The following is a 16,034-nucleotide window of genomic DNA, read 5'->3' as shown; positions in this document are numbered from 1 at the left end:
TAGGTTTGATGAAATCTTTGCTCTTTACCTGATTAACTGTCAGTTTTTATTGACGAATAGAACTATTTACAAATATACAGTAAAGGTACAAGCTGGGATCTGTCTCCAGGCTTGAGTGTCCGCATGGCTCCATCCCACACCACACTGCTCATGAGGTGCAGATCATGTATTCTCTCTGAGCACTATGTGGGTGGTACTGCCCAGATCCTTGTACTATACCTGCCTGTAGTCCTTGACTTGATTTATTATTGTTACATGTATTAGTATACAGTAAAGGTATTGTTTCTTGCATGCTATACAAAGTATACCATTCATAGAGAAGGAAAGGAGAGAGTGCGGAATGTAGTGTTACAGTTATAGCTAAGGAGTAGAGAAAGATCAATTTCATAGGAGGTAGGTCCATTCAAAAGTCTGATGGCAGCATGGAAGAAGCTGCTCTTGAATTGGTTGGTACGTGATCTTAGACTTTTGTTTCGTTTTCCCAACGGAAGAAGATAGAACAGAGAATGTCCGGGGTGCGTGGTGCCCTTGTTGTGCTGGCTACTTTTCCAAGGCAGTGGGAACTGTAGATAGAGGCATGGATGGAAGCTGGTTTGCGTGATAAACTGGGTTTCATTCATGACCATTTGCAGTTTTGGGCAGAGCAGGAGCCCATACCAAGCTGTGATACAACCAGAAAGGATGCTTTCTATGGTGCATCTGTAAAGTTAATATAGAACAGTACAGCACAGTACAGGCCCTTGATGTTGTGCCGAGCTATATCCGAACCCAAGATCAAGCTAACCCACTCCCTATCATTCTGGTGTGCTCCATGTGCCTATCCAGTAACCGCTTGAAAGTTCCTAAAGTGTCCGATTCTACTATCACAGCAGGCAGTCTATTCCACACCCCAAACACTGAGTAAAGAATCTACCTCAGACATCCCTCCTATATCTCCCACCATGAACCTTATAGTTATGCCCCCTAGTAACAGCTACATCCACCCGAGGAAATACTCTCTGCGCATCCACTCTATCAATCCCACTCATCATCTTATAAACCTCTATTAAATCTCCTCTCATTCTCCTCCGCTCCAAAGAGAAAAGCTCCAGCTCCCTCAACCTTTCCTCAAAAGACCTACCCTCTAAACCAGACAGCATCCTGGTAAATCTCCTCTGCACACTCTCCAATGCTTCCACATCCTTCTTATAGTGAAGTGAGCAGAACTGAACACAGTATTCCAAATATGGTCTCACCAAAGTCCTGTATAGTTGCAGCATAACCCCACGGCTCTTAAACTCAAACCCCTGTTAATAAACGCTAACACACTATAAGGCTTCTTCACTGCTGTACCCACCTGAGTGGCAACTTCAGAGATCTGTGGATATGAACACCAAGATCTCTGTTCCTCCACATTCCTCAGAACCCTGCCGTTGGCCCTCTAATCCACATTCAAGTTTGTCCTATAAAATGAATCACCTCGCACTTATTAGGGTTAAACTCCATTTGCCACTTCTCTGCCCAGCTCTCATCCTATCAATGTCTCTCTGCAGCCTACAAGAGCCCTCCACCTCATCCACTACTCCACCAATCTTGGTGTCATCAGCAAATTTACTAACCCACCCTTCAGCCCTCTCTTCCAAGTCATTGATAAAAATCACAAATAGTAGAGGACCCACCACGGGCCCCTGAGGAACACTGCTGGTAATTGGCCTCCAGTCTGAAAATTTTTCCCTCCACCACCACCCTCTGTCTTCTATGATACATGATGTGGGTATGCCGGCGTTGGACTGGCGTAAACACAGTAAAAAGTCTGACAACACCAGGTTTTAGTCCAACCTATTTATTTGATAATATAAGCTTGCGAGTATATTATCAAATAAATAGGTTGGACTAAAACCTGGTGTTGTCAGACTTTTTCTATGATACAGCCAGTTACTTATCCAATCGGCCAAATTTCCTTCTATCCCACACCTCCTTACTTCATGAATCTACCATGGGGAACCTTATCAAATGCCTTACTAAAATCCATGTATACAACATCAACTGTTCTACCTTTGTCTACACACTTAGTTACCTCCTCAAAGAATTCAATCAAATTTATGAGGCAGGACTTACCTCTCATGAAACCATGCTGACAATCCCAGATTAAGCTGCATCTTTGCAAACGGTCATGAATCCTATCCCTCAGGATTCTTTCTATTAACTTATCGACCACTGAAGTAAGACTAACTGGCCTATAATTACCAGGGTCATTCCTATTTCCAATTTGCCATTCTCCAGTTCTCTGGCACAATCCCTGTGGTCAGTGAGGACCCAAAGATCAAAGCTAAAGGCTCCACAATCTCATCCCTTGCCTCCTAAAGTATTCTAGGATGTATCCCATCTGGCCCAGGGGACTTATTGACCCTCACGTTTTTCAAAATTGCTAAAACATCTTCCCTCAACACCTACCTCCTCAATCCTATTAGTCTGTATCGCATTCTCATTCTCAAAAACATGGCCCCTCTCCTTAGTGAACACTGAAGAAAAGTATTCATTCAACACCTCACCTATCTCTTCTGACTCCATGCACAAGTTCCCACTACTATCCTTGACTGGCCCTAACCTCACCCTGGTCATTTTATTTCTCAGATAAGAGTGAAAAGCCTTGGGGTTTTCTTTTATCTGACCAGCCAAGGATTTCTCATGCCCCCTCCTAGCTCTCCTACGTTCTTTTTAAACTCATTCCTAGCTACCTTGTAACCCTCAAGTGACCCAACTGAACCTTGTTTTTTTCATCCTTACATGCACTTCCTTTTTCCTCCTGACAAGACATTCAATCTCCTTTGTGAACCATGGTTCTCTCACTCAGCCATTTCCTCCCTAATGGAGTTCGTGAAAGTCGTATCTGACATGCCAAATTTCCTTAGTGTTGCAGGAAAGTAGAGACATTGGTAGGCTTTCTTAACTATAGTGTCGGCATGGGGGGACCAGGACAGGCTGTTGGTGATCTGGACACCTAAGAACTTGAAGCCTTATCCAATGTATTTAATGTATGCTTATTTATCTAATGTCTCGCATTGTTATTATAATATACTCAATATCACTACATTATCAGGATATTGAATTCAAAGGTTCATTTCGGCCTAAATGCCTTCTCTCCCTTCCATACCTTGTTCAGACGAGTGACGGAGGAGTGGTACACTCAGTTATTGCTGGTCCTTCCTGTGGGTTTTGCCGGAAGTGCCGTGCATGTTCAGTGGTGGCAGTGCTGACCTGCTGTACCGTCGTCAGAGCGGGAAGCTGAGGTTCGTCAGACTGCTGATCGCCCTTTTACAGCCTGTGCTGCAGAGCTTGCTGTTACCTCCTGGGTGGTTGGCCGGTTTGATCGTTGTCGGTTTTTTTGGCCCCGTAACAAGAATGGACAAACTTTCTCCGTAATGAGAGAAGACAGGTTCACAGTTGAAGCCCCAGTCAGGAAATGTTTCTTTGTTTGACCACTCTGGAACTTGCAGTTCTGTATAATTAACAACTGTGGCTGTCTTAATATCACAGTGGTTATCACTGCTGTCTCACAGCACCAAGGACCTGGGTTCAATTCCTGGCTTGGGTCACTGTCTGTGCAGAGTCTGCACCTTCTCCCCATGTCTGTGTGGGTTTCCAATGGGTGCTCTGGTTTTCTCCCACATTCTGAAAGGTATGCTGGTTAGGTGCATTGACCATGCTAAATTCTCCTTCAGTGTACCCAAACAGGTACCGGAATGTGGCGACTAAGGGATTGTTACAGTAACTTCATTGCAGTGTTAACATAAGCCTATTTGTGACACCAATAAATATCTTTTGCCTTTTTGCCAGGGCTACACTGGCATCTCTGTTTGAGAGAAAGCTGCTAATGGATGACATACTGCAGCTGAAAGTTTGTTTTTCAGCAGTACCCTAGTGATTCCAAAATCATGCCGATGACGAGAAACTGGATTCCTCTGGACCCATGGAGTGGTGTGGCTGTACGTTGAAGAGGCCTTTTAACCACAGTTCTTTGTCCAACAGGGTTGTTAACTCTGGCTCCTGTGTCTGATCTATAATTTGTTACATGGCCATTGACTGAATTATCTGCATTTCAAAACAGAAAGCCAAAATCTATGACCTCATCGAAAAGGCTGTGTTTTTCTCCAGCCATGCAGTTCTGACCACGTGAATAATCTTTATGCTATCTCAAGAGATTCTGCCTTGTATTGTTTGACCAATCCTAGTATCACAAGTAGGCCTATGTTAACATTACAATGAAGTTACTGTGAAATTCCCCTGGTTGCCACATTCCAGCACCTGTTCGGGTACACTGAGGGAGAATTTAAGCCCGGCCATTGCACCCTAACCAGCACATCTTTCCGACTGTGGGAGGAAACAAAAGCACCCAGAGGAAATCCATACAGATGGGGTAAATATGCAAACTCTGCACAGACAATGACCCAAGCTAGGAATTGAAGGTGGGTCCCTGGCACTGTGAGGTGCAGTGCTAACCACTGATCTCTCCTGTGGGGGCTCCACAGCATTGGAATGGTTGCCCTGCTGGCCGGCTCGGATATTGCTTTCCCTGGCCTGGAGTCTTCATCTTTGCTTTGCTTAACCAGCTGGACTGTAGGTTGACCTCTGCACCACAATTATTCTCTCTTTTAAAATGGTCCTGTGCTCTTTATGGAGTTCTGGATTGCCTTTTCCGGGGTTAGATCTTCCTTTGCCTGCGGGAGATTCAGACAGTGCATCTTCTGTTACTCCTACCGCTGTTCTGTCTCTAATGAGTTCCAATTTTAAATCTTTGTACTTGCAACCTTTTGCCATCCTGTACAGATCACTAATGAATGTATCAATAGACTTCTCTGGCAGTTGGGCCCTCATTGAATTTGGCTCTTTCATGTATTTTATTATTCCTCAGATTAAAACAAAAATAGAATGGTTTTTGTACCTCTTCAAATTGTGCCACTAATAAATAAACTTTTAACTAATACTCTGCATTGCATAATGTTGCCTGCAATTGGTCCTACTGAGTAAAGCAGCATGTTGACTTTTTATGTATACCTGAAGTGAAGCTGCATCTTAATCTTTGAGTCCCCAGTTTTGTAATTGAACTGGGCCTTTGATTAGTCCGAATTGACTTGCATAGAAACTTAGAAACCTGACAGCACAGAAAGAGGCCATGCGGCCCATTGAGTCTGCACTGACCACAATCCCACCCAGGCCCTACCCCCACATATATTTACCCACTAATCCCTCTAACCTACGCATCTCGGGACACTAACAGCAATTTTAGCATGGCCAATCAACCTAACCCACACATCTTTGGACTGTGGGAGAAAACCAGAGTACCCGGAGAAAACCCACACAGACACGAGGAGAATGTGCAAACTCCACACAGACAGTGACTCGAGCCGGGAATCGAACCCTGGTCCCAGGAGCTGTGAAGCAGCAGTGCTAACCACTGTGCTACCATGCTGCTGTACTTGCAAGTATGCTATTCTGATCTGGGTTCAAGGATGTTCTGCTGTAAGAGCTGTCTGAATTTCAAGATTGTGTTGCTGTTCAGTTGGTGACCGCAGGATTTCCTGCCTTTGACAGGTTCTGCAACAATGGTAATCACACTCAGTGTAAAAAAAAAAATCATTGGCTGCCTGGCACGGCTGCTGCACAGTCTCTTGGTCAGCATTTTACTTTAAATCTACAAATTGGTTGAATCCCAGCCTTTACTTTCCTCTCAGCTACTTTTAGAAGTTGTAATTTAACTGATTATTTATTGTGCTTTGGAATGAACTCAGATGGCATGTTGACTTGGAATCAGGTTTTTTTTTCAATCTGTGCTCTTGATTCTGAATTGTTGGAATTATAAAAGGTTTGTCTCATCCTGCTAACTCTGCATCTGGGATCTGAAACCGTTTTTCCGAAGGAGCTGCAATGGATTCTTCTGCTGCAACAAAGTTTTAAATCCCTTCCCCTTCCTGTCTTCAGCTTCCAAGCCTTTCTTTGAACAGAAGTAGACCACTTGGCCCCTTGAGCCAGCTTTGCCATTCGATTAAGGTTGTAACCTTAACTTCACTTTCCTACCTACCCTAGCAATCTCTCTCTCTTGCTTATCAAGAATCTAACCATCTTTTGAGCATTTTCTAGAAGGTTTTTCTTTTCTTCTGGGTCTGCGCTCCTGGAGCTTCTTTTCAGATCAGACCTTGAGTGTTTTCTCAGTCTTGAAGCATTTTAGCTTTTCTTTGCTTTTGCTATAAGGTTTTTTTAAGAAGTTTCCACCACATTGCATGGTATCGGGTATGTCTTGGTGAGTTTGATTAAATCTTTAGTCTTTAGCAGGTTAACTGTACATCTTAAACCATTGGACTATTTACAAATATGCACAAAATATACAACCTAGGATCTGTCCAACAGCATGCTCGCTCCTAGATGGAGGTCATATATTGTACTCACTTCCACATATATTTCCTATATATGCCAGGCCCTATTTTTCCCCAAGTCTTTATCCAATATATTTATCGTATGCTAGTTTACTTTGCATCGCACCACCCCCTCTTTGGCATCAAGTCCTTGAACGCAGAGGTTCAGACAGCCTAGAGGCCTTATAACCATCTCCTGTCTGCTTCTAGATCCTCCTCAATTATCTTCCAACCGAGCAAGCCCAGTGGGACTCCTTCCTGAAGAAACAAAGGTGAGATGACACTTTTACATTGCATGTGGGTGATGCCACCTCCTGGAACAATCCAGGCCAACCTGGTGGTTTGGAGAAGGGTTGGGTATTTGTGTGGGTGGGGGGGTTTGTTAAATGGGAGTTGAGTGTCTTGAAGTGAAGCCACTTGGAGACTTTGTCCTTTTTGCTTTGGGGGGTGAGGTGAAAGGAAGTCTTAAAACCTTCACCGTGGGCTACGTTGATTGGCCATGCTAAATTGACCCTAGTGTCAGGGAGTTGCAGACATAAATGTATGGTGTTATGGGAATAGGTGGTCGAGATTGTGGTTGCTGCAGACTCGATGGGCTGAATGCCGCCTTCTGTCCTGTAGAGATTCTATGTATTAGCCAAACTTCAAAAGCCAGACTCAGCCCTATACCCAGTGCCCTCACCCATCATCATTAGTGGTTTGCAATTGATTTCCAGTGAGTTGTGGACTCGTTCTGCACAGTCCTTGATATAAACAACACTGTAATAGAAAATTGATTATTTGTGGAGCCTGCCTTGCTGCACTGATGTGCTGTAAGGATATGAAAGTATTGTTTCTTAATATTCACCATTTAGTAAAATTTGTGTGTTGTCTGCCATTTTATTTAAAGTTTATTTGTCACAAGTAAGGCTGACATTAACAACTGCAATGAATTTATTGTGAAAATCCTCTAGTCGCCTGTTCAGGTACACTGAGGGAGAATTTAGCATGGCCAATGCACCCTAACCAGCACATCTTTTGGACAATGGGAAGAAACCAGAGCACCTGGAGGAAACCCATGCAGACTCCACACAGACAGTGAACCAAGCCAGGAATTGAACCTGGGCCTCTGGTGTTGTGAGGCAGCAGTGCTAACCGTTGTTTAGATATACAGTGGATCTTTGACTAACTGAGTGCTGTTTTTGAACAAACTGACTCAAAGAGACTATACAGTCCCTTTCTGTACCGTACTGATCTATGAAGACACCTTCAGCCAAAAGTACGTTGGTTATTCCTTCTCTTTCAGATCCCATGCCCTAAAACTGCTTTGACAGCCATAGACTTCCATTGGATTAGTCCATGGTTATACTTGGCAAAGAACTGAATGGTTCACTTGCTTTCTGCAGTTTAGTCGAGCAGGAAACTCTCCTCTTGCCACTTGCTGTCAGGCACGTGGGAAGGATTTGCAAGCTGATCATCTGTTTACACACATTGTAAATGCACCTTTGGTCATCAGGTCCTGGAGTGGGACTTGGACTTAGATTAGGGCACTACCCATTACAGTACAGAGTGCCCATGGTATTAATGTGCTTCATCTAGCACCCTCTCTGCAGTGAGAGGCTGAGTGGCTGTTTTGGGTAGTTTTGGTTTCAGGAGTCTGTAAGTGTGGTGTTCTGTCAGAGCTGTTGAAACTGTGCCTCTCTGAGCTTCGCCTGATCTCGAGTGGTTTATTTGATTGTAGGGAGATTTATGCACAGTTCCTGAAGGAGATGATAATTCAGCCTGGAATCGCCAAGGCAAATCTGGGCTTCATCCGAGAAGATGTCACTCTCGAAGATCATGTGAGTCTCCTTTGTTTTCTGTCGCAAGAGATTTTATTGGTGACTGGTTCACCGATTACAAATACTCGGCCTTTGTTTGTTTCAGACTGATTGCTGGATTAATTAAAATTCCCTTTGCATATCTTCCCCACGTTTCATAACTTTATTCCTGCCCATTTCTCCCTTTTCATAATGAGCCCCACATCGCAGGAAATAGCGCTGTCCATCGGGCCTTGCAGGCCTGTGTGGGTTGGTGCAGCCGGTGCTGTCCATCGGGCCTGGGCTGTCGCATAAACGTCTCCTGAGGAAGTCTTCCTTGTGCAATTCCCATTGCATATTTCCTTCCCATTAATTTTTTTCCTTTTTTCTCAAATAGCCCTTGAATCCAAACCCTGACAGTCGATGGAACACGTACTTTAAGGACAACGAGGTTCTCCTGCAAGTGGACAAAGATGTCCGGTAAGCCGGGGGAGGGGGAAGCGATGGAGCATCTTTCAGTTCCTCCGAGCAGCACCCGGAACACTTTGAGCCGATGAGTTAACTCTGAAGAGCTGTTGTTGTTTTTTTTGTCAGTAAAACCTGGCAGCCAGTTTGTGCAGAGTAAGATCCCTCAAACAGCAATCTGTTGGGAACGTGAGAGCAGAAGGAGACCATTCAGCCCCTCAAGGCCGCTCCCGCCATTCATTTAGATCCTGGCTGTTCTCTGTTCCATTTACCTATCTTAGCTCCGGACCCCTTATCAAGAAAAATCTATCAGCCTCATCGTCAGTGGCTTCAATTAACCCCCAACATTCATTACTTTCTGCAGGAGAATGTTTTACATTTTAATTAATGCAGAAGAAAGTCACACCTGATTTTCCTGCTCAATGATCAAGCTCTAATTTTAAGACCAAATCTCCCTCATTATTGAGTTCCCACCCCCCACTCCTCCTTCCCAACCACAGCAATAGCTCCTCCATGTCAACCCTATTGAATCCTCTTAATATTTTAAACATCTTGATTAAATCACAACCCCACTCCCTACATAAACTTTTAACCTCCAGAGAATACAGGCTAAACTTGTGCAACCTGTTCTTATAATTTAACCCTTCCAGTGAATCAGTACAGCATTTCCTACTAGTGATTCCACTCTGGTGATGCCAGGCACCCACTCTTTATAGCAGAATCATGGTAATTTTCTGTCCACTCGAAGCAGATTTAGCCTTGGTTTAATGTCTCATTCAAAAGGCACGCACCTCTGACAATCTCTTGCACTCCCTAAATGATTGGCTGAGGGCTCTTGGTGTTGGGATTTCCATTCGTAGCCTTCAATGCAAGAAAGCTGCCACTGAGCCATGAAGGTTAAGCAGCACATTTCCTTGCAAATCACCCCCACCACCCCCCTCCCTCCACATTCACGCACAGGAAGTCTCAGAACATCAGGTTAAAGTCCAACAGGTTTACTTGAAATCACAAACTTTTGGAATGCTGCTCCTTCATTAGATGAGTCCAATAGTGTGGACTCGCCTGTTGTAGGAGCAGTGCTCCGAAAGTTCGTGATTCTAAATAAACCTGTTAGACTTTAACCTGGTGTTCTGAGACTTCTTACTGTGTCCACTCCTGTCCAATGCCGGCATTTCCACGTCAGGAAGATTGCAGGCAGTGTATGTGCACTTTGTCTCCCTCAACTACAGCAAAGCTGCTACCTCCTGAGAGCTGGCTTGGAGGAGGCAGAGAAACTAATTGATTCCTGCAACACTCTATCCCTGGTGCTCACTTAGCAATTTTCCAGCTCTTTCCTTAAATGTTGAGTTGGTTGCTTGCAGAATTTGCGCTTGTTTTAACCTACTCATTCTCTGGGTGTGGGTGTAATGGCTAGGCTGACATTTACTGCACATCCCTAATTGCCCTGAGAAAGTGACAGGACCTTCTTTGGGCTCATTGTATCTGCTGTATGAGCTGTCTAATTAATCTCTCCTGCACTTCCTCCATAGCCGCATAAACCTTTCCTATAAAATGATTTGATTTATTACTGTCACATGTAATAGTATACAGTGTTAAGTATTTCTTGTGCACTATACAGACAATGCATACTGTTCATAGAGAAGGAAATGAGAGATTGCAAAATGTAGTGTTAGACTTGTACCTAGGGTGTAGAGAAAGATCAATTTAATATAAGGTAGGTCCATTCAAAACTCTGATGGCAGCTGAGAAGTTGTTCTTGAATCGATTGGTATGTGACCTCAGACTTTTGTATCTTTTTCCCAGCAGAATAAGGTCGAAGAGAGAATGTCCGGGGTGCGTGGGGTTCTTAATTATACAGGTTGCTTTTCCGAAGCAGCGGGAAGTGTAGACAGAGTCAGTGGATGGGAGGCTTGGTTTGCGTGATTGGATTGGGCTTTGTTCACGACTCCTTTGTAGTTTCTTGCGGTCTTGGACAGTGCAGGAGCCCTAACAAGCTGTGATACAATCAGAAAGAATGCTTACTATGCTGCATTTCTTGTGTGATAAACTTAATTCTTCATTTCCAATTGCTTAAATCATGCTGCTGGTACTAGATCTATAGACATTATAATTTATCCCAGTGTTACCTCTCCAGTTTTGGGTGGTTGAAATCTCTTCTGCACTGTGGAAGGTACATACGGAGTGGAGTAAGTTTGAAAGTTTCACCTGCTTGCTCTAGCACTTTATAGAAATCCCAGTTGAGGATTGCAGCTGTGGAAATAAACAGCTTGGTTATGCTGAAACTCCAGTGAGTCCATCAGATCCCCCCCCTTTATCTGGGAATCCCATGTGAAGTGTGCGCAGGGGATGGAGGAAAACGAGCAAAAAGAAAGGAGATAGAATTGAAAATGTGCGTTCCATGAAACTGCCTCTGCCACTACATCCAATTCCAGCTTGTTTCTCTCTTCTAGACGGCTATACCCAGACATGGCATTTTTCCAGCGGCCCACTGACTACCCATGCCTTCTGATCATGGACCCCCAGAACGAATTTGAAACACTTCGCAGGCGGGTGGAACAGACCACCTTGAAGTCTCAGACTGTTGCGCACAATCGGAGCGGCGTTACAAACGTAAGGTCTTCAGTATGGGGTAATCCTGATATTTTTAATAACTGAATGGTAGCGACCTGTCTGCCTGATGTTTAACTACACTTACCTTATCCAATTCCTGCTGAGTTTAACCTTGCTGGGCATTTTCTGGTGCTTGGATTATTGAACAGATGTAAAAACTTTAGGGTCTTCAATCTTTATTAATCTCCTGTTCGCTTCATAAAGTTTCATCCTTCTCTGATGTTATGTCAACGATCGCAAGTAAAAGCTAAGAGCTGCCAGTCACAGTTTAAGCCAGTATTGCCTGCTTCAGTTATGTGTGCAGCACAGGAACAGGTCACTCAGCCCAAGAGGTCTATGTTGGTCCAAAGCAGAAAAATGCTGGTAAATCTCAGCAGACCTGACAGCATCCGTGGAGAGAGAGTAGAATAGTTTCGAGTCTAGGTGACCCTTCATTATACTGGTCATCCTGACTCGAAACATTGGATCTATTCTCTCCCCGCAGATGCTGTCAGAACTGCTGAGATTATCCAGCATTTTCTGTTTTTGTTTCAGATTCCAGCATCCACAGTATTTTGCATTTATCTTAGGTCTGTGGTACTTTTTTTAAGAATATTTTTATTGAAAGTGTTCATTTCTGATTTGCCATAAATCACGGCACATCCCCAAAACCCAGTACCGTAAGAGTAATCGTTATTCTACACAAACATAGAGAAAAGACAGAATATTTATACAAATGATTCCAATTATCCATCATCACAATCATTGTAGTGGCATTTCCAGTGGATGAATATCATCAATAAAAGAACAAACAATCCTATCTTTTCTCTCAAAGAAAAGATACCAGATAGTGAGGGATCTCGGAATAATACTCTGACCACATGGCCCTAGGGTGCACACTCTATTCCACAGGATAGCACTACAGGGCTACAAAATGTACAGGATCTATTCCTAGGTTATAAACAAGAGTCTAATTCAGCAACCGAGAACCTCCAGGCAATGGAAGGATAACTCATGAAAGTGGGAACATCAGGACACTGTAATTGGTACAGGCTATAGCATAGCAGTCTGCACTCTCATGTATAGGAACCAGTAGCCAAGGATTCTTGCACCTGACCCAGCTCACAGCACTACAAACCTCCCTCCTCTCATCACGTCAGGGGCATCAATCAGACTCCCAATCACTGGAAAATTTAAACCATTTTCCTCCAAGGGAAACCCTATTGACAAGGAGCAGTATCAAGACACCCATCCACAGGACATCCCAGGGAGAGATACAACCACCACCCTCCTGAGAAGATAAGGGAAACCCTCGACTATAATAAATAAGAGTCTATATCAACACCCCATGAAGACAGGAAGCCCCAAATTGTGAGGCACATCAGGATTGTTCAATAAATGCCAGATTTTGGCAAGAATTCTCCAGCTGTTCATTGCAGTGGGATTCTGTGGTCCTGCTGGCAGTGTACTCCCGCCCCACAGGTTTCCTGCTAACATGGAGTGACGTCAGTGGGAATCCCATTGCTGTCACCTCCCACCAGTGGAAAACAAGTGGCTGGGAAACCAGAAAATCCTGTCCATTGTCTTTTAGAGTATGTTTTCACCAGAAGGATACCGGGACCACAGCAACAGGACCTTACCATGAACAGGATATTGCACATTTTTAAAAAGGCGAACCAGATAAGTCAATACCATGCAACCTTCATGGCCCACAACCAACTCAGTCTGCTTCCCAATTGAAAGGAGGATTGGGCACAAACGGTTAAACCCCAGCCTCCTGTGACACTACTGTGCCTTTAAGAAATGTATTTTTTAAATTATGTTCTCTGCAGTTATAAGCAGCTTTGTTATTTTTTCATCGTGACACTGGCTGCCTGATTAGAAATCCTTTCACTGCTGCTTAAATGGTTTAAATGGGGTTTTGTTTTTAATCTGAACCTAATGTGATGTCCTGGAGTTTTGAGTTTACAACCCTTTGGAATTTGTTGGGGGAAGAATGATTGACAGGACTGGTGACAAGTTCTTTTACCTTCAGTTTTGGCTGCTGACTGCTATTAGAAGGCATATGGACTCCTGGATGAAGGCAGTGTGTTAGTCTCTTTCCCTGTTGTTAGGAATTCTGCTGTGTTGGAAGCAGCCTTTCCTACCTTCCTGGTGTGAAAATTCTGATGTTGGTGCCTTGCTTTTGCTAAAGGCAAGCAGTGGCTCTATCTCTGCCTCGAGGTGGGCTTGTTACTGCAGAGCTGGGAAGTCAGAGTTTCAATTCTCTATCCAAAGGACTAACTCGGTACTAGAAAATCCAGCATCATGTGAACATTCTTATTTCCTGGGCTAAACCTAGGCCTGTTTGTAAGGAGGTTTGTTGTATTGGAACAGTGCTTTTAGTTATTGAGGTGTACACAATATCAAGGTTGTTTTTTTTTTGTCTTGGTTGTAATTGATAAAAGTTATGCTAATTTTCTTTGTGTTAACGATACTCTTAAACTTTGATAAAATCTCCCTATTTGGTCATTTGAATCATACCTGAATCATCTCATGCCTGAGCCAAATTCAAAATGCAAAACTTATGGCATTCGTTGACTTCGTAAAACACTTGGGATTTCTGACCTGGGTTATAAAACTCCCTGATTCCATCATCGGAGCACACCAGTGGATGAACACCCTCGATAAAAGAACAAACAATCCCAACTTTCATAGGATAACGGGTGACAAATGCGTCTATGCTCATATATCATACACCCATGTTAGGATACAAGACAATATTCCAAAATCAAGATTTAAATCTCAAGGGAACAAAATTCCGGATTAATGTTGAACTGACAAAGAACAGTTAAGGCTCAGTGGGTGGTAAGGACCCAATGTGTCCAGCCACATCCAACTGTTCTTGATGTTTTGTCCTCAGTGTTCAATGTAAGACCTGTGGTTGGAGCCTTTGACCGACTCCCAAGCCTGAAAAACTGGATACGCTGTATGTTAGAGTGCCTTTTTGAGTACAATGTGCTCTACAAGCCTATTCTATATAATTGTTTTACTGGTCTGAGCATGTGCGGACTTTAGTGGCTTTTCAATCTACAAGAGGGTGACTTAGAAGCAAAACCTGTTTTACTAGTGCTCCTGTTTTCATAGTTACTGTTATGTTCTGCTGAGTTACTATTTAAAAAGATGTGACTGCAAGCTGAGCATTAACCAGGTTTCCAAGTTAGATGCTTACTCAGGGTGGAAGATTTGATTTCAACATCTGTATGAGGTAAGAAGTTTTAAACATTGGACACAAGCCAAACATCACCAGAACGATGGACGATGGACAACCTGTTGCTAGGCATTTCTCAGGCTGCTGCCTACTTAATTACTGAGGAGAAGTATCTCAGCAACCTGGATCAATGTTTTAAAATATTTTCAGAGGGAGGATTGCACCTGAAAAGGAGCTAGTGCATTTTCCAGACACCAAGCCAGGGGTATCTAGGCCACAGCATCCCTGCGCAAGACTTGTCATCTGTTGACGGGAAAATCTGAGCAATTAAGGAAGCTCTGGACCTCAGGAATGTGTCTGCATCCCTTTGTAGACTCTTTATAACTCCCCCTGACAACTTGCGTTCCTGTCTATTGTGGTGTCAACACAGTAAAAAGTCTGACAACACCAGGTTTTAGTCCAACCTATTTATTTGATAATATATTCACAAGCTTTCGGGGATAGTCCCTTTATCAGGTGAATGGAGAGTTCTGGCCTCAGACAGAGCATATAAAGCACAGACAGTTTAGAGATTACTGATTAGAATGCGAATCCTTACACCTAACCTGCTGTTCAAGACCTGAAGTGGCTGATAATGTGAGTGGAAGGAGCACTGATCACAGTTTAAAGAGATGTGTATCGTCTCCAGACAGTACAGTAAGTGAGGTTTTGCAAACCCAGGCAAGTCACGGGGGTTACAGATAGTGCGACATGAACCCAAGATCCCTTTTGGTGGTTTGTCTATTGTGGTGTCATCAGCCGTTTTCCTACCTAACTCACTATTTCTTCCTGTATGCCTGTCCTACAGTGTGGTCACTGATAGGTGACCTAACTCGCTTAATCTATCCCTCCAGCCTTTTCTATACAGGTCAGTTTTTTCCCTTTGTCCAACATTGGGAATCAAGTAGATAAGGTTGTTAAGAAGGCATACGGTGTCTTGGCGTTTATTGGTAGGGGGATTGAATTTAGAAGTCGCAGCGTCATGTTGCAACTGTACACAACTCTGGTGCGGCCGCACTTGGAGTACTGTGTGCAGTTCTGGCCCCCACATTACAGGAAGGATGTGGAGGCATTGGAGAGGGTGCAGAGGAGGTTTACCAGGATGTTGCCTGGTATGGAGGGGAGGTCCTATGAGGAGAGACTGAGGGATTTGGGGTTGTTTTCGCTGGAAAGAAGGCAGCTAAGAAGGGATCTTATTGAAACATATAAGGTGATTAGAGGTTTAGATAGGGTGGACAGTGATAGCCTTTTTCCTCGGATGGAGAAAGCTAGCACGAAGGGGCATAGCTTTAAATTAAGGGGGGGTAGTTATAGGACGGATGTCAGGGGTAGGTTCTTTACCCAGAGGGTGGTGAGGGATTGGAATGCCCTGCCTGCTGCGGTTGTAAATGCGCCTAGTTTGGGGGCGTTTAAGAGATCCGTGGATAGGTTTATGGACGAAAAGGGATTGGTTTAGGTTAGTGGGTCATTGTTTTAGGTTAGTGGGTCATTGTTTTTTAACTGGTCGGCGCAACATCATGGGCCGAAGGGCCTGTTCTGCGCTGTTATGTTCTATGTTCTATCCCAAAGAGGAGTACCTCACTT

General features: G+C 43.8%; 1 protein-coding gene across 4 annotated transcripts in view; it reads left to right on the top strand.

The window, feature by feature from the left end:
• The window catches only part of tbc1d13 (TBC1 domain family, member 13), a 49,268-nt gene that overhangs the window by 7,721 nt on the left and 25,513 nt on the right, over nt 1–16,034 (top strand). For all 4 annotated transcript variants that reach the window (XM_080211976.1, XM_080211977.1, XM_080211975.1 and 1 more), the window contains 4 exons: nt 6,600–6,661; nt 8,110–8,209; nt 8,565–8,647; nt 11,083–11,242. In XM_080211976.1, the coding sequence (XP_080068102.1) occupies nt 6,600–6,661; nt 8,110–8,209; nt 8,565–8,647; nt 11,083–11,242 (405 nt within the window). The remainder of the gene's footprint in view (nt 1–6,599; nt 6,662–8,109; nt 8,210–8,564; nt 8,648–11,082; nt 11,243–16,034) is intronic.

This window comes from Carcharhinus amblyrhynchos, chromosome 25, assembly GCF_965287045.1.
Source record: "Carcharhinus amblyrhynchos chromosome 25, sCarAmb.v2.hapA, whole genome shotgun sequence".
Lineage (NCBI taxonomy): Eukaryota > Metazoa > Chordata > Chondrichthyes > Carcharhiniformes > Carcharhinidae > Carcharhinus > Carcharhinus amblyrhynchos.
Note: the sequence above shows the minus strand (reverse complement) of the source record. Positions and strands in the feature narration are given on the sequence as shown.